The sequence below is a fragment of the Neltuma alba genome, unplaced genomic scaffold (assembly GCF_004799145.2).
Source record: "Neltuma alba isolate B1F8T4 unplaced genomic scaffold, ASM479914v2 tig00002863_pilon, whole genome shotgun sequence".
Classification (NCBI taxonomy): domain Eukaryota; kingdom Viridiplantae; phylum Streptophyta; class Magnoliopsida; order Fabales; family Fabaceae; genus Neltuma; species Neltuma alba.
In genome coordinates, this window is record NW_021633048.1 from 1,148,989 (window position 1) to 1,170,966 (window position 21,978).

The 21,978-nt window shown below is 32.8% G+C and overlaps 2 protein-coding genes across 2 annotated transcripts; both read left to right on the top strand.

Moving 5' to 3' along the window:
- The first annotated feature begins 515 nt into the window (after positions 1-515).
- LOC114739609 (uncharacterized) lies at positions 516-8,476 on the top strand. Its single transcript, XM_028927688.1, has 11 exons — positions 516-545; positions 746-1,576; positions 3,082-3,816; positions 4,231-5,049; positions 5,255-5,522; positions 6,179-6,253; positions 6,371-6,469; positions 7,262-7,339; positions 7,433-7,516; positions 7,606-7,698; positions 7,989-8,476. Exons 1-11 carry the CDS (start codon positions 516-518, stop codon positions 8,474-8,476), a joined length of 3,600 nt encoding a protein of 1,199 aa, XP_028783521.1.
- A 5,123-nt stretch (positions 8,477-13,599) lies between these two features.
- LOC114739610 (probable disease resistance protein At4g27220) lies at positions 13,600-21,382 on the top strand. The gene is made up of 3 exons (XM_028927689.1): positions 13,600-13,695; positions 17,946-20,687; positions 21,338-21,382. Exons 1-3 carry the CDS (start codon positions 13,600-13,602, stop codon positions 21,380-21,382), a joined length of 2,883 nt encoding a protein of 960 aa, XP_028783522.1.
- The last annotated feature ends 596 nt before the right edge of the window (positions 21,383-21,978 follow it).

Consider the following 21,978-nt stretch of genomic DNA (forward strand, 5'->3'; position numbering starts at 1 on the left):
CAGTGGAAGAGATATTCGAATTAACTGTCAAAGAAATCCATAATGAAGAGGAAACAACGACACAACAAGTCTCGCAATTGAAGAAACTCCATCTGTTTCTCTTGCCAAAGCTGAAACAGATTTGGAATGAAGATGCTCAAGAAAGCCTTCGTTTCCATAACCTGCAACTTGTGTGGGTTGAAGACTGTGAGAACTTGAAATACCTTTTTCCATTCTCCATTGCAATGCATGCTACTCAACTGGAAAGTATTTCCATAAAGTATGCACGGAGTTTGAAATATATTGTTCCAGGCGAAGGACCCATGGATAGTCCAGTCCAATTTGCGTTTAATCATTTGACCTCATTGGTGTGTTGGTGTTTATTTCAACTGGAGGGATTTTTTGCTGGAAATCATAGTTTACTACATCCATTATTAAAGGAAATAGATATTCGTCAATGTAGGAAACTGAAGCTCTTCAAGACACAAAGTTCGAGTGGCAGAGGAAAAGCTTTTCATAGTAAACTCCAAATCTCAATGCGGCAGCCTCTTTTTGCACTTGAAGAGGTATAAGAATTATTATATAAAAACCTTAATTTATTTAGGCACCATAAATATCTCATTGCATGCATAATAATTTTATATATTCAAAAAAGTTAATCAGGTTTTATTATACGTGCATTCGTTACTCGCTTCTTGCCTCACTATTGCATCTGCTTAGTTATATTGCTTTGGATCCAATGCTTTTTCGTTTATGCTATATACAGGTAATTTGCAACTTGGAGACGTTGGCCCTAAATAATGAGGATGCAAGCATGATATTACAAGGGCAATTTTCACGAAAACACTTCAACAAACTCAAATCTCTTCGTTTGGCAAATTTTAAAGATGATGATGCCACTTTTCCCTATTGGGTTCTCCAAAACATAACTGTCAATGACCTACTTATTGAATGGAGTTCTTTCAGGGAGATATTCCAAGAAGAAATACCTATAGATGACAAAAGAAAATCTAAAACTGGAGCACGACTTAAAGCATTGACACTCTGGCACTTGGATGATCTCCAGCACATATGCAAAGAAGGATTTCGAATAGATCCAGTCCTAGGGGTTCTTGAAGACTTACTGGTCCATGATTGTTCCAATTTGAGACACTTAGCACCTTCCTCCGGAACATTTCATCACCTGACACATTTGGAGGTGGTAAATTGCAATGGATTGGTTCACTTGATTACCTCATCAACTGCAAGAAGCCTAGTCAAATTAACCACAATGAAAATAACGAAGTGCAATTCACTTGAGCAAGTTGTGGCAGAAAAGAGGGAGGAATTTGAAGATGAAATTGCATTCAGAAGCTTGGAAATTTTAAAGCTCAAATGTCTGCCAATGATCAAGAGGTTTTGCTCCTCCAATTGCTTCTTAATCTTTCCGTTGTTAAAAGAAGTTGTCATTGAGCATTGCCCAAGAATGAACACCTTCTCAGCTGGGAGAGACACAAGCACACCAAAGCTTCGAAAGATATCATCAAAAGAAGAAGATGGAAACGTGTATTGGGAAGGCGATTTGAATAAGACAATAAACAAGATGTTTGCGGACAAGGTATGTTTTGATTCACTAAAAAATCATTCTTTATTCCCCTGACATATGATGAGAAAATGGTATAAACAAACTGTCAGAAAAGCCAATTGTTTATGTAAAAAGAAAAATGATTATGGAAATATCTTTAATTTTTATTGTAAATATTTATTTTCATGATTGTATAGTTTTTATTAGCCTTTATTACTCACTCATCTTATTTCTTGGTGTATCTATTTGGATATATCTTAACTTTTGGATGAATTAAAAAAAATACAAATTCCTCATGTAATCCAGAATCATATATTGGTGCCATTGCCATAAAAGCATTAACGAAATAAAGAGGAGGCTGTGTTTAGGTTTGAGTTAGATATTTTTATCCTCTTTATTTCTGCTAACATAATAGTTAGTTAATACTTTGAATGAATAGTATTAATTGTATTAACTGAAAGTAACAAAATGTTATTGTTTAATTTGCTTCGATGCCCTTATTGTCTTTTCCCTTACCTTGATAATTATTTGCATAGGTGGCATTTACTAGCTTCAGTCTTTTGGAATTTTCTGTATATCCAGAACTAAAAGAACTATGGTATGGCCAAGATGGGCCAAATATATTCTGCATTTTGAAGCATCTAGTAGTTCGAAAATGTACATTATTGTCCAACGTGATTTTTTCATCAAATTTACTGCGATTGATATATGCATTAGAGGAACTGGAAGTATCAGAGTGTGATTCATTAGAAGTGGTATTTGATGTAAATGCATTGGATGAGAATGCAAAAGAATCAAAGGAAGTTAGTCTGTTGAAGAAATTAACACTCTCGGGGCTTCCAAATTTGAAATGCATATGGAACAGAGAAGCAGGAGAAATAATCAGCTTTGAAAATTTACAGATTGTGAAAGTGGAGACTTGAGGCGACTTGAAGACCTTCACATTGAGTCTTGACCTTGTGGTGTTGAGGAAATTGTTTCCATTGAAGAAGGATTAGAGGAACTCGACTTTTATTTTCCTCGTTTAACATGCATAAGAGGAAAAATAATTCCTTATTAAAAAAAAATTCATTTTCCCCACATGCGATAAGACAATGCTATAAACAAACTGTAAAAAAACCAATTGTTTGTGAATAGAAAAATCATCATGAGAATATCATTAATTTTTGTTGTTAATTTTTTTTCCCTGATTTTATTGCTTTTATTAGCGTTTATTAGCCTTCATTTACTTGCCTTTTCCCTTTGGTGTATATATTTGGATGTATCTTATTGTTTTTAGATCAATGAGAAATACGAATTTCCCAAACAAGTAGTAAAGGCATTAACAAAATGAAGAGGAGGTTGTGTTTAGGTTTAAATTAGATATTTTTATCCTTTTTCTTTTTGCCATAATTTTGTTAGATTTTGTTCTAACCCAAGAGTCAGTTAATACTTTGAGTGGTATTAATTGTTGTAATAACTGAAAGTAGCAAAATGTTGTTTAATTTGCTTCGATGCCCTTATTGTCTTTCCACTTACCTTGATATTCATTTGCATAGGTGGCATTTAGTAGATGCAAATATCTGGAGCTGTCAGAATATCCAGAATTGAAACAGCTATGGTATGGCCAAGTTGGACAGAAAATATTCTGCAATTTGAAACATCTGACAGTCCATAAATGTACATTTTTAACCAATGTAATTTTTACATCAAATTTACTGCAATTGTTATATACATTGGAGGAAGTAGAAGTAACAGAGTGTGATTCCTTAGAAGCAGTGTTTGATGTAAAAGTCTTGGATGACAAGGAAATGCATCCGAACAAAGCTAGTCAGTTGAAAAAGTTAACCCTGTCAGGTCTTCCAAATCTAAAATACATATGGACCAAAGACTTTCCAAAAGCACTCGGCCTTGAGAATTTACAAGTTGTGCATGTTGCTAAATGCCAAAACTTGAAATATGTGTTTTCACCATCACTATGCCAAGATTTGAGGCAGCTTGAAGAGCTAAACATTGAGTCTTGTGGTGTTGAGCAAATTGTTGCAAATGAAGAAGGATTGGAGGAGCTTAAGTTTTACTTTCCTCTGCTAAGAATCTTTAGGCTAATACGCTTGACACAGCTCAATGATTTCTATCCAAAAAGATATACTCTAGAATGTCCTTCATTGAAGGTATTAAATGTTGGCCGATGTGAAGCGTTGCAAATATTTGCATTTGGAAATTTGGACTACCAGGAGCTTAGAGGGGCTTGTGTTGACTTGCCAATCCAACAAGCTTTATTTCATATTGGAAAGGTATTCACTCTTTTTTCTAGTTATTTATTTGTTTTTATGTGGGAATATTATGCGTTAAGCGTAAATATCAGTCATGATTGATAAGGCTTTATTAGGATTGATTAGGCTTCATTACATTTTATTCCCCCTTGATGTATGTATAGTCCCTGTATCTCATATTATTGGAATAAGAAAGACAGAATTCTCATATCACTGGAATTTAATTCTTTTTAAACAAAATGATGGTTCAGGAAATCTGATAAACACGTACTATAATTATATATGTGATTAATAAATGTATACACTATAGTTATACTTGTGTTTTGCAAAGAAATCGGTTCTGTTGACTTGTGTTTTTTTTTTTTTCCTTTGACTGGCCTGCTAACTTGTTAATTTATTATATGAGGAAATAAACATATTATTTTGTCCTTTTAGGTATCAGAAAACTTGGAGGAGTTATCATTAAATGAAAAGGATGCTATGAGGATATTGAATGGAAGTTATGAGAAAACACTCTTTCAAAGAACAGAAAAGCTTCGTTTGCAATATTTTCAGGAAACTCCAGTGAAGTTTTTAAATGAATTGCTCGAAAGATTCCCAAGTGCAACAACACTTCAAGTGCGTTGGAGTTCTTTTGAAACACTTTTTCATACAGCAGAAATTGGTCATTTCAATATTAAAAAACCCACTCAAATAAAAAAATTGTGGCTATATCAATTGGAGCAACTTCAGCATATATGGAATGATGACTCAGCATCAGACACCCTTGTTCCACACCTTGAAGATCTGACCATAATAGAATGCTCTAGGTTAAGAAGATTGGCACCACCTTTGACATCTTTTGCAAGTTTAACCACCTTGGAAGTAGAGGATTGCAATGGCTTGATGTACTTCGTGACACCTTTCACTGCTAAAAGTCTCGTCCACCTCACAAGCTTAACAGTTACAAATTGTGGGATGCTAGAGGAGATTGTGATGACTAATGAAGTGGGATCAGAAGAAGAAATCATATTTGAAAGCTTGAAGGATTTGGAACTAACTTGTCTATCATGTTTCAAAAGCTTTTGCTCTGGGAAACATACCTTCATATTCCCCTCTTTGGTGAAATTAAAAGTGACAGAATGCCACAAAATGCAAAATTTCTCATCTGGAACCATTATTGCCCCATTTCTGAAATTAGTGGAGGTGGAAAATGGGAGAAAACGCTGGAAAGGGGACCTTAACACTACTATCAAGCATTTGTTCACGGACAAGGTATGTATGCTAAAAAGTAAATTCTAAGATGTTTGACACTCCTTTGATATTCTTGTTTTTTTACTTTTGTGTCTCAACTTCCATCTATAAAATCTAAAGAACAAAATTTAGACAATACAGACGAAAGAAGATATGGATACAAATATTAAAACTATATATGTATTTCTGTCAAGATATAATAATCATGTGTGCCTACCTTAATCAGGCAATTCGAGAAGGACAATCAAGTGATATTATAGAAAGTAGTCAAATTCATCAAATGACCAGAAGTACTTCTGAGGCATCAAGCTTTGAAGAGCAAGTGGGACAATCAAAGCCTAATCAGATTACAAACACTGGAAAGCAAGAAACACGCAAGCTTCCAAGTCAATCTTGCGACAGAGAGCAGAATGAACAAGCCTCGTCAGGTATGGAGAGGCCTCTAGCCCATGTTACTCAAAATGCCTCTAGCCCTTCTACAAATCAAGATACAGGTATTGAGATTGTCTTGCATATTGCCATAAATAACCAATATTTCTTTAACTTTCGCCTTCATTTCTTTTAGAGGTTTGAGTGTCTTGGGTATTTATCACTATCACTATCCTTTGGTATATTTAGTGACCGATTCCCCTTGTTGAATAGAGTGCTTAGTGATACTTTGTTATACTCTTTTTTTGCCCATCAAAACACTTTCTTATCATAGTCACTATCTTGATTAATGTTGTTTTTCTTTTTGTGAAGTACTTTGAATTCTGATTTTTATAACCTGAAATCATCTAAAAGTAATTGACATGACCAGAAAACTTCTCTCAGTGCCAAATTGTTTAATCAAATCACCACCTTTATTATTAGCCACACAGAGAACATAATACCTTTCTTTCACATGGAAGAAGGAAGAAATTTATTATTATTATTTTTTCTAAAACCTGATGCAGTTCTACATTAAATTTATCACTTATTTAGTTATTGACACTTACAAGATGTGTGAAAATCATCTAGATGTAGGTTTTGACCTTATTACAGTACTCTTATTTTTGCTTATTTGAAAGGAAGGCAAGTCATTATACTTTGCTCGAAGCAAAGGTTTTAATCTTTTTTATTAATTAATGATTCTAATGTCCTATATATTATGGGAACTGAAAACCACTAGAAGAATCACAAGACGCGGAGACTGAATCTAGCATGAGTCTGTCAAGGCCAGCCACAACTTTCAACGATAAAGAAAGTAATTTTTCTTACTTTCTTTTGTTTTCTTTTTGTGTCTGTTTTGCAGTCATCAGAAGTAATATAATTTTATTTTGTTAAAATTCTGGATCATTTGTATTTACGTTGAAACTAATAGGTTTAGCTGAGGGGACTCAAGGGATTGGTGAGAACATTGAAAGGCCATTGGTTGAAGCTGCTAAAATTGCTCCTAGCCCCACAGGAGTTTATGATGCAGGTACTGGTATTGTTTTTAGCATGTGAGAGATTATCTCAATTACTTTCTTATAGGGTAATGCATGTTCATTATAGCAGTTGGATTATTAATTTTCCCTACTTTTTTATATGTGAATTGAGATATATTAGAGAAATCTCAACTTTTGGTTAAGAAAAAACAGAGACAGAGAGAGAGAGAAATCACGACTTCTAGAGAAATTCATCCAAGTGAAAATTTGATCATCCGGACCACCTTTTTTCTACAGAAAGTTCAACAACAAATTTTTATTTCGCTGATCATAGTTTTAATATTTTTTTTATTTATTTGGAGAAATGATTCTTACTTGTTATTATGGGAAATAAAACCAGCTACAGAAGAATACTGACTTAATAGTCCCCATTTGGTGAGAATTTGATTAATTAGATCTTGACCATCATTATTGCTGCTCACAAAAGAGGAAGTTACCACTTCTTTCGCATACAGAGGGAAGGAAATTATTTTGATTATGTTAAAGTCTCATGAAAACTATTTTAGACTTAATTTTATGTTTTAATTTATTCACCTAGTGCCAGGACTAAATTAATACTTTGTTATCTTAACTTTGTCGCAAATGGCTAAAACGAATTTTTTGTGTTATAAATGACGTTGTTGCAGCATTCCTTTGCTTAATTAACTACCATAACCTTCTACTATGCCAACGCAAATTTACCAGAGAAGAAGGCCTCAAAATGACTTGTCTTCTAACTTTTGGAAGCATTTTTTACGTTTTCTTTACAACATTTTATGTCTTGCTTGTTTGGCTTTTGACTCCAGAGGTGAATGAGACTGTTGAGAAGCCCTTAATTCAAACTATCCAGAAAGCACAGAGACCAACTACAGTACAGGACATAGGTTCTCATTTTGTTCTGATTGATGTTTGTTTGATACTCTTGCTTAATTGATTAATGATTTTGACTTCCTATCATGTTAACTGAAATTTGCTAGAAGGACCACATGAGTCAAAAACTTGTCCCAGAGAGCATTTGTTCAACCAACCTGAAACTTTTATAACTAGTGACGACAAAGAAAGTAATGGATTTATTTCTCTTCAGAAAGAAGTAATAATTTATTTTTATTTTGAAAAAACTCGTCTCATAATTTTTTTATTGTTCTTTAAGCTATTGGAACTCATAAGATTCATGACACCATGGACAAATCCTTGATTCAGGCTGACCAAGATGCAGAGAAACATGTCACAGCACAAAACAAAGGTTCATATCCTGTTTTGTATCTTTTTCTTTTTTTTTTGGGTAATGTTCTTTGGATGAACTGATAAATCTATCACGGTGTTAATAAAAATCTACTACAAGACATGATTCATATATTGAAACTCAAAAGATGTGTAACACATCAAGAAGCCTTCTAGTCCAACAACTCAAAACATACGCATTGTTTTGCAAGATCCAGCTAACTTAACATAGATTGATGTTTATTTTAGCAAGAGAATATTCTATTTTATTTTTCCAAGACTTGACTTATTCTATTTTTTAATTTCAAGCAGCAATAGATCCATCACCTTCAAAAGCTCCAGGAACTATGACTTCACCAATACTGGAATTGAATGCTTATAGTGACAGATGGTTGATTGACATTTCCAAACAAAACTTGCCATATTTGGAGGCTGGGTTGAAGCGTCATCCTCAAGTGCTTGATTGGTTCAATACAAAGCGACGAAGAGCATTCGCAGCCTTATTCACCGAAGTCACTAGCATTTTGAGGACTACTAGGAGACGCGACTTGACAGAGGATGATCGAAACTATATCAGAGAGTGCTGTACTGCATTGGCAGCAGTTGGTTTTGATGCTTCTTGGCTCAGTTATGTATATGGCTGCATTGAGAGCTATGGTGATGGAGATGAGCTCATGAGAAAGCTTGAGGAGACTGAAGCCAAAGTTTTCACTCTTAGAAATGAGTTAGCTTCTGCTGAGGCATCCTTAGTCTCATTGCGAGACGAGGCAAGCAGGCTCAATGATTTTATTGAGTCGTGAAGTCCACTCATAGATCTCATTGCTTGACTGGCTTAATACAAGACATTAAAAAGTATTTGCTTCCTCTTTCTTAGTGTTGTTGCTTGACATTTTCTTTTTCAGCACTATATATTTACTTTTGTATGTTGCTTTTGTGGTTTGTCTAATGCACATTAATAATAATCTGTCATTTGTTTTTATCTGATGCAGCAGTTCTGTCTGTTAAGTATTGTAGCACAAAGTGTGTTTTCATTTGGCACCAAAGAACAACAACAGAAAATTAAGATTTATTAAAAAAAAAAAAAGGAGAATCATGGACAACGAACTTCTATGACATGAAACTTCATCAGATGTCTCGTATTCCCCAGCCAAATCAATAAGTCAACAATCTTATATGAAAGCTGAAATAGTTATGCATGACTCGTTTCCAGTTAAAATACGTGGACAAGAAAATGTTAAAGAAGATTACACTACCAAAATGGGACTTGCGTCCATGACATTGTGCAAGGAAAAAAAAAAATGTATTGGCATTTTCAGTGCCTCTGCCACAAGTAGAATTGCCTTTCATACCTTCCCAATAACAAACGGGGATGTGAATAAAAATAAAACCAATGGGGCTAACAGTCAATGTAGAATATCTGGTCAGTTTTCATACACTTTAGAGAAGGAATTGCGTGCGAAAAACTTGGACTGGTATTTGAAGATCATGATGACATTTGATTATTTGAAGAATGCGTCATTTTTTAGATCTTTTTCCAGTTCATAATTACATTCTTCTCCCAATCATTGAGCAGATTTACACCATGGTCCTGTAACCCACGCGAGATAATTGCACCAGCTTGTATCCAGTTTCAACTAGGATTACGGTGTGACATAGAATACGAAAGAGTTAAATAACTTAGTTAAGTCTTGCAGGCTAAGAAAATAGTTAACATAACGAATGCAAAAAGTAAGTGGCCTAAATATCTTTCGGTGATTATAGTCAAATAGATGTTGAGGAGTCAGTGTTATGTAATCATTGAGTCCTTCGATAATCAATTTTGTTTGTTTCATTCCTTTCCTCCATTATCTCCAACCAACATATCAGAGGGACAACATGAGAGGAAAATTAAATTGCACAAATTTGACCCATCATATCAAAATGTTACTGACAAAAGAAAAAACATGCCGTATGTGCTGGGGGATTCACAATAATTGCATCAGCAATGCTAGAATTTATGTCAGGTTCTTTACAAGCTGGAGGCAGAGAGTAAATTTTTTCTTTGATTTGATTTTACTGTTTCTAGTCGTTAATACAAAAGCTAGTTGAATTAACTCTAAATATAAGAACTCAATCCACTTATCAAATTTATAATATTTTCTCTAAAATATCTTTATTGATTATAAATATTTTATCAAAAGATACTTTTAATGCATATTGGTTTACGGGGTTTAATACACATTTGTTACAATTAAATAATTTAGCTAATATTTTTAATATTTTTAAATTAGTTATTTAGATATTATATTAAGGACCGGAGATAGTATCTCAGAAGGTCTGAAGGCAGGAAGCCATTTTTTTTAAAACTATATTTGCCCCAAAAAGAATTTAAAAGTTAATATGTAAAATCAAAATAATAATAGTTATTAAATTCCAATATCTGATTTGAAAATATTTTAGGACCATTTCATTGGAACAAGCTTCTTTCAAGTTGCAGATTTGAAAGGAAACTAAGATAAAAAGTTTAATTATATTTTAAAAAAATTAATGTTATAAACTACTTTCATAATTTCATTACAACTCAATTTTTCCACCTTAGATCCAAACATGGCCTTAATTTTTCTTGCAGTCAAGAAAAATAATAAAAGAACTGAATAAAATCAGCATCGATCTCTAAAATATCTACGCACAGAGAAGAGAACAACTGAAACTGTGATTCAATTATAGATAATAGGTTATAGATAATAGGTTACGAGATGTGAGCCGCACAAAACATCTATGTACAGAAAACAAACTTGATCATTATTCAACCAAATCATTGAAATGATCATTAATTTATGACTTACTTATTACTCCCTCCCATCTTATATATCCTTACAAATAATGTAGATTAAAAAATTGGTGGAGATTTTTTAGAAACAATAAACGTATAAAAGAAAATATAATCGTTTTTCAGACATACTCTTATTTACAAAGAGAAATAGAGAATAAGTAGAGAATGAGACAAAAAAAAAACGTAATTAATTGGGAATAAAAATAAAAAAAGTATATTAAATTCGTAAATAAAAATAAATCATATCTTATATAAAAAAAAGAATCAATTGTAATTCATATTTACTATGAGGGCAATAAATCTGTATCTTCACTAGTTTACTCTCTCTCTCTATATATCTTTTCTAGTTAGAGAGAGAAATAAGCTAGGTCTCTATATAGAGTCTATATCCTAGCTTACTTAAAACCCAACCCAGACCATTTAGTAAATAGACCAGGTTCATATTTAAGTCTATTTTCATGCATATTTAGACAAATAAGTCAGACCAATTTTCATAAGGCCTAACCTACAAGCTTATATGTCTGACCTATTTAATTATTTTTAATTTGCACTATTATATATAATACAATACAAATCAATTTTATAAATTATTTATAACATTACTAATTTTGGCTTTATCCTGCGGTTCACACCATAACATTCATACATAAGATCAACCCTTTATTTATCAATCATTCACGGCTACATCTCTTCTATTTTATCACTGACAAAGGTATTGTTAGCTTACTCACTCTCCCATTACATGCGTTATTCGCTGAAGCATAAGAATTGTTGGAAGTTTATTTTAGTAAGGCCTAAATGAAATATTATAATTTTAGTAGGAAGAATTTGCCATAGTTTCGGTGCTAAAACCGAAGAAGGTAAAATCCAATTTTGCATTCCACTTGCCATAGTTTGGTTGCATTCCAATTAGTTTTTCTTATTCTTAGTTGCTCGGACAACTGTTGTTATTATTCTTTTTTTTTTTTCCCTTTACTAAGCTCTTATATTATAAGTGAGAATAGATTCTAGACTTTTATAATCTAGTCTTCTAAATGGGTTTAAAGTTTATTTCAGGCTTTTTGAAGACTTAAGTTCAAGTCTAAAAAAAAGTCTATATGCATACTCAGACTCAGAGTTTACCAACTCATTCTATTTTCATCCCTACCTACCATACATTAATCCGTACTAATTAAATTAAATAATAAATCATTATTCAATCAGTAACACCACTATTATTAGTCTAAACTTTCAATCAGTAACACCGCTATTCTGGATAAAAGAATTGTCGGCCACTAATAAAGAGGAGGCATAAAAAACGTTGTAGTAATTTTTTTTATTGTTTCATTTTTCACTTTAATTCTCAGAAAGCGTTTTTCAGTTTTCTATATCAAAAATACATTCTTAATTAGTCCACACTAATAAAATTTATTAAAAATTAATTTTTAAAAGAATACTTATAGTATTACATATGTAATATGAAAATGAGATAATATTGAAAGATTTTAGTATTCTGAATATATAGATATATGTGTGAGAAATGACAACGACTTTCACATTCCCCATCGCCATGATGCGTTTTCAAAACTTCTGAAAAAGGCAGAAACACATCACAAACAAGGTCAAAAAAGAAGGCCCTATCACATGGTCACTATTTTTTTGTACAAATTTATTTCAAAAATTTAAAATCATAACAATTTTTTTCTTGAATCCTATTTTTTTTCCCCTCTTTTTTCCTCGTATCATCTCTTATCCGTCTTTCTCTTTCCTCGTCCTCTTCTTTAGTTGGAAACCATCAGATATTCATTACTTCCTATTTCTCAAGCCTTTTATCAGCACTGCCTGTTTTTCAAATTTGTTCTTCTGTTTCCTTCAAGTTTCAGAAGAAATCAATCCAAATCAAACATTCATTTCGTAAGAAGTCTTCTAGTTCTTGTTTCTACCACATGTCTCTGTATTAATTACTTCTTGTTCTTCCCAGTTTTCAGATCAAACTTGTTTCGCTGTTTTCCACATACTGGCTGCTTATAAAGGAAAAAAAAAGCCATTCTCCTGCATTAACTTTGTTCGTCTTCTTGTCAATCGTGTGCCCATAAAAATAAAAATAAAATCCCTTCAAAGGTTTCCCCCCCTTCCTTTTAAGTATACATGTAAATTTGTTTTCCCCTGAAAAAAGCTGGCGTCTGGTTTGAACAAAGTCTGTTGTTTTTCATTGTGATCAATCTTGTATATATAAAAATCTCAAGGGAAAAAAAAAGCTTTGTGTTGGAGATTATGGAGGTGAGATAGAAGTTGTGCTGATCAATAGAATGAGCTGGTAAATTCTGCCTCTTGATAGTTTCAGGTTTTTGGATAAAATAATTAATAATAAATGCTAGGAATTGAATACTTGGTCCGTTTCTTCTCAGTCACAGAACATTCTCAGACCTCAAGCCAGGAACGACAACCACACTTCGCCCCTCATCCACTTGCTGGTAAATCGTTTGAACATTCTTTTTCTTTCTGTTAATTTTCTTGATTATATTATAACAAGTTTGCTGCTTTTCATTGCGATCGATCTTTACAAAAAACTCTGAAAAGGGAAGAGCATATGATATTCTCAAACTTTTTATCAGAACTCTCTGTTTTTGAAACCTGTTCTTCTGTTTCTTTCAAGTTCTAGAAGAAATCATTCCAAATCAAACATTCATTTCCTAGAAAGTCCTGACTTCTAGTTCATTCAATTCCTTGTTCTTCACAGTTTTCAGATCAAACTTGTTTTGCTGCTTTCAACTTACAAGCTTCTTTGCAAAAGAACAAAAGAGAGAGTCATTTTCCTTCATTAGCTTTGTCGTTTTCTTTTCAATCATCTGCACATAAAAATTCTTTTAAAAAAAAAAATTCCCTTCGACGTTTTTCTTTACTTCCTGTTAATTTCACAGATAATATTGTTTTTTCTTTAGGAAAAAAAAGTTGGTGTCTCGTTTGAGCAAAGCTTGTCGTTTTTCATTGATGTGAATCCTGTATAAAAATCTCAAAAGAAAAATATTTGCCTCGGAAATTTTGGAAGTGTCTGCTTCATCTGAGTAGTTCAGAAGTTGGGCTGGTTAAAACTAGATAAAATAATTAATAATTAAGGCTATGAATTGGATAATGAATCTGTTTCTTCCCAAATCACAGAAGAACTTGGATCCTCAAACCTCGAGCTGGGAACAGCAACCACGATATCTCTTCTCTCATCCAGTTTGGGTAAGCGGTGTGTGTTTGTGTGTTTATATAATTTAACTTTTACTTTCTTTTTATTGTTTCTCTCAATATTATTTTTATAAGGCAGTGGCATCTATTTTTCTTCGAGTGTTAACACTACAAAAAAAAAATCAAATTAGCAACAGAGTTTAGTGACAGGATTTCCGTCAATAATCAAAATTAGCGACGGAATTTAGTTAGTGATGGAATTTTTTCCATCACTAATTCTTTCGTCACTGAATAATATGTGATGGAATTCAAAATTCCATCGTTAATTAGAGATCGGTTACTGACAGAAATTAGTGATAGAAATTTTCTATCACTAATCTGTCGCTAAATTTTTTTATTTTGTAAATATAAAATATCACATAGCAACTATTGATTACCGTCACGTGTCATGTTTGCGATTGCCACCTCACATTCTCCTCTCTCTTTCTCTCTCTCTCATACCGCCATGTCATCCCCTCATTCACATCATCGCCACCTGATTACCAACTCCTCTCAAATAGCCACGTCATCCCAACATCCATGCTATCACCACATGTCCATCATTATGAGTCGCCATGTCATCACCGACTACCACCTCAACTCCTCTCTCTCAAGCAGCCACGTTATTCCAACGTCCACGCTATCACCATGTGTCCATCATTATGAGTCACCATGTCATCACCTTATCCACATCATCACCACGTCACGAATTGGCATAATTTGTGAAGAACTGTTGGCTCTGAGAACTCCTACACGCGTGTTGAAACCTTTACTAGTTGAGCCAAGAAGCACCTGTGAAATTTTTATACAAAAATAAGTGTATATTATATTTCTAATAACAAAGACAAATATATATAATACATATTATATAAATAATTTAATATATATTATATAATTTAATATATTATCATTTATTTGAATTTAATTTTTATATTTTGGTAAAAAAATTTCTAATAATTTATATTTTTATTCAAATATTTAACGAAATAATAAGTATATTATATATTTTTATGTTTATTTTCTTTTATAATTTTTTAATTTTATTTTCATATAATATATTATTCAAAAATTGTGATATATTATATTTTTATTTAAACAATAAGTTTAAAAAATAGTTATTATATATTTATGTTATATTTTTTGCAATGGATTAGTGACAGAATTGTGATGAAAATTACTGATAAAAAAATTCCGTTACTAATTTCTTTCACAAAATGGGAGTTAGTGATTGATTTTTTCGTCACTAATCATTTAAAACAAAATTAATGAGGGACTTGTGACAGAATTTAGTGACTGAATAAAATTCCGTCACTAATCCGTCACTAGTTTAGTGATGAAATAAAATTTCATCACTAATCCGTCACTAATTTAGCAACGAAAATTTTTTATTACTAAATTTCGTCACTAATTTTAATAATGGAATTTGTAAGGGATTAGTGACGGATAAACAACGGAATAAAATTCCATCACTAATCCCCCTTTTTTTTAGTGTAAACTTCATTAGATACCGCTTCTTATTAATAAGTCGGTGATAAGAATTAATAACAACCTCCCATTTAATTACAACTTGCAGAACACTACTAAAGTTAGCATAAGCCAACGCGTTTTAGTCACAGAAAGATTCAATTCAAATTGGACACTAATTAAACATAAACTGCGAAAATAAAAATTTCCTAAAATGCCTCAATCTACAACCTGAACTTTCATTTGGGGATGCTCATTAAATGAAAATTTTAAATTTTGAGTATTTAAATTTTAATATGGAAAGCAATTGCGCTCAGGCATTTGGGTTAGTTTGAACCCAAATGGGCTTCGCTAAAATTTCTGCGGACCTATTTAATAGCCTGAAAAAAGTCAATTTTATGTTGGCCCTAAAGTCTTTTGGGCTTCTTTGAGTTGGCTTGTTTGATTTGACCTAAATTATTAACTTTATTTACTTATTATCTGTGCAGTAAGAACCTCACCATTTCAATTCCTCTTTTGATTTGGGTTGAGTCTGAACCCCTACCTAAAATTTTTATACCAACAAATGAAGGGATTTGTTTAGATCTAGCATCATTTTGGATTAATTTAGGCTTATTGAGGCAACAAATAGAGTATAACCTATTGGGGCGTTTAAACCCTTTCAAAATTTTTTATTGATTGTGGGCCAATGTCTTGGCTCAAAAGAAGTGTGGGCTAATGACACTCTTTATTCATGGATTCAATAGGTGAAGGGGTCAGACACACTCACTAAGGGAACGGGTTTGATCCTGGATCATGTCATGACGCAAAGGAGGCATTTTCAAAACTAAGGCTTCCAGATTGTAAAAAAGCAAGTTTGTCCTAGTTTAAGCTACGACGTTGCGTGGAGTTGGGGTCAAGAGTTAGTCCTGCCCTTACATTATGGGTAAGCCTGACCCTTTTTTTAAAAAAAATTTCACCAAAAAATCAAAGAATTGCGGGCTAATGACACAATTTTTGTGCCAATCTTTTTTGGGCTGTATTCCCTTCCTCTAATTTTCCTCTTAGAAATTCATCACCACTATTGAATCAAAAAAAATAGATGATTTATATTTAATATTTTAAAAAATAGATATTTACCCACTCTCTTGTATTTATATAATATTATAATAATAATCTGAACCATTCATTTTTTATTTAATAGTGGAGAAGAGATTGTGGAAAGAAAAGAGAAAGAAGAAATCTAAGGGGACTTCTGCCATCTCATTCGGACAAGACCCAAAAAAAGTTGTAAGGTCCTTTCTTTGTAGATTTCTTTTGGGATAATCATATATAAAATTTCAAGGAAAAATACAAAAAAAAAAAAAAGAACCTCAAAATATCAATAAATCAATAATGTTTCCTGAATTTCCAAAACCTACTTAGTTGCCATGTATTTAAATAGAATTATAAATAGTTTGTGTGCTTTTATAATATTATTCTTTACTTATTTAAAAAAAAAAAAAGTCAGCTAGCCCCCCTCGCTAAGACGTCGCCGGCCACCCTAGTGGTAGGAATTTCTTTTTGGTGAAAAAATTAGTCAATGTGGGATTTGATCAACGATTTCTTGGATCCCAAAAAATTTTATGTTAATTGAGTCGCCAAACCATTTTCTTAAAGGTACAATGAATATGCAACTCCTTATAGTCCAAAATAATTTTTAACCAGGTCTAATTCATCCAATTGAACACGTCTAGTATATTTTTTTACAGCAACGGATTGTTATAAGTGACTCTATTGAGTTCGCCATCATAGAACTCAACAGTTACACCTATTGTATTTTTTTTAAATTTATTAATTTAAAATTAATTAAAAAAATATTGAGATAAAGTTTGAATTAATAATTATATATTTATAAAAAATAATAGAATTAATTATAAATGATTTACAAAATTTCATTATTACCACTCAAATTTTATAATTCAAAATAAATAAAAATTATAATTTATAAAATAAATAATATAAATATATGTTTAATTCAAAATTTTAAAAGAATATTAAAATCAATTATTATAATAATTTATTATTTATAGAATATTATTAAATGATATTGAAATTAATAGTATTATCTCTTATATTTATAGAAGAATTTTATTAGAATTCATAGAATAAAGAATAAAAAAACTTCAGTGAGCTAATTAAAAATTATATGGAACTATAAGAACACAATAAAAAGAAAAACAAGGGAAAAAATATAACGGTACAAATACTAAATTGCGCCTAGCCAAGGCATCATGTTCCCTCCAATCAAATCTCAACTATTCGATAGTTACCGTCAAATGGGGAGATTTTTTTTTTTTAAATAAATTCATAGATATTTTCAGAATGAGGAAGGAAAAGGATGATAAAAGCTAGATTGATTGCCATTTTTTGACGCGATGTTACTGGCTGTTGAAGATGTTGTTTTGCCATCACCGTATTTTGATGATCAACGATTCCACCTGTCTCCACCCTCCACCCTTCCATCTCCCTCATTTTCCTATACTACCACTCACTCATGTCTTTTTTTTTTTTAATTTATTTTACGCGAGTAAGTTACATCCGTTTTTTATAGTCAATTTAGAACTCCAAGTGATTGTGTGTACGTCCTTTTTTTTCCCTAGGGGGATTATCTTTTGATCTGTTATGCCTTCTGTTCATCCAACAAATAACTTTCTTGCCATTTTATTCAGGAAGTAACAATGGAAATTCTCGCTGCTATTGCTAGTAAAATATCTGAGCTAACTGTGATACCTATTGGAAGGCAAGTGGGATATTTGTTATTTTACAAAGAAAATTTTAAGGAGCTAAAGGATAAAATTGAGGAGTTGAAGACAGAGAGAATTCGCAACGAGCATCTTGTTGAAGCAGAAAGAAGCAGTGGCAGAGAGATTGAAGCTGATGTAAAAAGATGGCAAGAAAGAGTTGATAAGACCATGGGAGAAGTAGAAAAACTTTGTGAAGATCAAACTCAAGCTAATGTACGGTGCTGGAAATGGTCTTTTCCTAACTTGAAATCCAGACATCAACTTGGTAGAAGAGCAAAGAAAATGGCATTCAACGTTGCTGAAATAAAGGAAAAGGGGAAGTTTGAGGGTCGAGTTGGGTATGTCCCTGCATCTAGCATGGCAAGCTTAATTTTGGCTACTCGAGCCAGTGAAAAGCTTGAGTCAAGAAATTCATTGAAGAAGGAGGTTATATTGTCTCTAATGGACCCTAAAGTAAGCAAAGTGGGAATTTATGGGTGGGGCGGAGTTGGGAAGACCACTCTAGTTAAAGATATTGCCAAACATGTCAAGGATGAAAAGCTATTTGATGTGGTGGCTATGGCAACTATATCTGAAACATTAGATGTCGAAAAAGTTCAAGATGAGATTGCATATCAATTAGGCTTCCACTTGAATGAGAATACCACAATTGGAAGAGCCGACCGCCTATGTGCAAGGATAAAAACAGAGAAAAATATCCTTATCATACTAGATGATCTATGGGAGAAAATTGATTTGGACAAGTTGGGGATTCCCTTTGAGCAGGATATTAAGGGTGGCAAATCATCATTGACTTCTCAACATTCAGATATTTCACAGAAGAATGAGACTTGTCAAGGTTGCAAATTATTGTTGACTTCTAGACGGTTAGATATTCTCCATGAGAATGAGATTCAAAAGGATTTTCATCTTGAAATAGTAAATGATACAGAATCATGGAGTTTGTTTGAAGATATGGTTGGTGATACTATTAAAGATGGTGAATTGAAGGAGATAGCAACTCAAGTGGTTGAAAGATGTGTAGGTTTGCCAGTTATGATAGTCTCAATTGCAAAGTCATTAAAATATAATAAGGATATTCATTATTGGAAAGCTGCCTTGAGAAGCTTAGAGGGAGTTGGTAACGGAGATGCATTGCACAGAAATGTTTTTTCGGCTTTTGAATTTACTTATGAAAGGCTTAAAGATGATGAAATGAAGAACGTATTCTTGCTTTGTGGTGCATATGGACCATCCATGTCAGTGAATGAATTGTTGAAATATGTAATTGGCTTGAGTTTTCTGAAACAAAATGGTACTATTGAAGATGCAAGAAATCGACTACACAGAATAATTCATGACTTGAGGACATCTTGTTTGTTACTTGAGGATGATGCAAGCGAGACCGATGCAATTAAAATGCATGATCTTGTTCGCGAAGTAGCTCTTTCAATTGCTAGGAAAAAAAATGTTTTTGTGTTGAAAAGAAATGATGATAGGGTGCAAGAATATTGGTCGAGCAAGGGTTTTCTTGAAACATGTACCCAGGTAGTCTTAAAACCATGTTATATTCAAGAACTTCCTCAAAAGTTAAACTGCCCCACTTTGAAATTTTTCCTCTTACATTACACTGATACTTGCACTATGGAAATTCCAGACAATTTTTTTGAGGGAATGCGAAACCTTGAAGCATTAGATTTGAGAGGCTTGATAATGTCTTCATTGCCTAGATCTCTTGTTTTCCTGACCAAACTTAAAACATTGTGTTTAGATCAATGCACCTTGAAGCATATGGCTGGAATAGGTGCCTTGATAAATTTAGAAATTCTTAGTTTCTTTGATTCATACATGGAGGAGTTTCCAAGAGAAATAGGACAATTGACTCATATAAAAATATTGGATCTGAGCAATTCTAGAATTAACTTCATCCCCCCCAACATTTTGTCCAAATTGACTAAAATAGAGGAACTTTATATGGGCAATGCCTCAATGAAGTGGGAGGAGGAAAGTTCAACTGAGGAAAACAAATGTGCTAGTCTTGCTGAGCTTGTGTGTTTGACAAGTTTGACTACTTTAGAAATTCAAATTCGTGAGGCCTGGATTTTGTCAGACATGATGCTTAATAAGTTAGAGGGATACAAGGTTATCATTGGAGATAAATGGGAATGGTCAAGCGACAAAACGACCTCAAGGTTACTAAAGTTAAAGCTTCAGACTAGCATTCGTTTGGAACATGGTATTAAAGCGTTGATTAAACGAGTGGAAGATTTGTACTTAGATGAAGTCAATGGAATTTCGGATGTGCTTTTTGATTTGAATGGCGAAGGATTTCCAGTACTAAAGCATCTCCATATCCAAAATAATGGCCAAGCTCAACATATTATCAACACCATGGAGAGGAATAATAAGACTTATCTTGGTTTATTTCCAGAATTGGAGACCCTCATACTTCATAATCTCAATAACTTAGTGAAGATATGTCATGGCCCACTTCCTCTTAATTCCTTTGGCAAACTCACAGTCATCAAAGTCAAAAGTTGTGACCAATTGGAATATCTCTACTCTATTTTAATGGTGAAAGCTCTTTCTCAACTTTCCGAGATTCAAGTTTCCAACTGCAATTCAATGAAAAGGATTGTGCTGATTGAAAATGTGGAAAGTGACATAACTACTGATGATAAGATTGAGTTTCATTCACTACGCTCCTTGACTCTCAGTCATCTGCCACTCATTCATGATTTCTGCTCAAATGAGTACACATCTTGCATGACAACCACACCGTTGTTTAATGGCACTAAGGTGTGCTTCTTCTTCTTCTTCTTCTTTCATCTCTTTGTCTGCAAGTTAAATCAACTGATTGCGTCATATGTGGCTATCACACTAATAATGTATGTATGGTAATTTTTAAAATGAACTTGAGTATAATATCTAGAAGTAGATGTCAACAATTATTTGTTTATATATATTTTATTTTAATTTTGATGAAATTGAGTATAATGTTTAAATTTTGGTGCAATTAAATAATGCAATTTTAAAATCACTATTAAATCTTCAAAATGTCCGTTGAGTTGCATTTACCATCCTAAAGCATTTTCTCAGTAGCAACTAATATTTTAAAATAATTTTTTGGCATAATTTTGCCTTTAAAGTATTTCCTGAGTTAATTTTTTTGTCATTTCCTTTTTTTGGTATTTTCAGTGCTCAATTTTTATATTTTGATTTGTCTTTAACAGTTTCAATAGCCCTTAAATATGATAATTCAATAATATTTGCTTTTGACAATTTGCAAGTTCATCTCTACAATTTACAAATATTTTTTGTTTATTAATCCCAGGTTAAATTTTCTAGTTTGGAGACCCTCAAGTTGAGCTCAATTAATTTGGACAAAATTTGGGATGATGATGACCTTTCTGTAGCTAATTGTATTCACAATTTGGCTAACTTGATAGTTGAAGATTGCAGAGGCCTCAAGTACTTATTCTCATCTTCTGTGATTGAAAGTCTTTTAAAACTTAAACACCTTGAAATAAGCAAATGTGAGATGATGGAGGAGATCATTGCTCCAAACAGCATTGCGTCACAAGAGGTATTACGACTAGACTTGAAATAAATGTTAAGTCGATAACATCAAACATTTCCTCGTGAAGTTTTCTTCAATATCATTCATATATAATGTTGCTTATTATGGATTTGTAAATTGTGCTTTGCATCACAGGTCCGATTCTCAAAATTGGAGACCATGGTAGTTAAAGACATGGAAAGCTTGAAGAAAGTATGGCACTTTCAATTTGGTAGGTTAAAGAGTTTGGAGGTGAGCAATTGCGGGAAACTTGCGAATATTTTCCAATCTGATATGCAGGGAACGTTTGGAAGCCTTGAGACATTGAAGGTCAGCCATTGTAGTTCAGTGGAAGAGATATTCGAACTAACTGTCAAAGAAATCCACAATGAAGAGGAAACAACGACACAACAAGTCTCACAATTGAAGAAACTCCATCTGTTTCACTTGCCAAAGCTGAAACAGATTTGGAGTGAAGATGCTCAAGAAAGCCTTCGTTTCCATAACCTGCAACTTGTGTGGGTTGAAGAC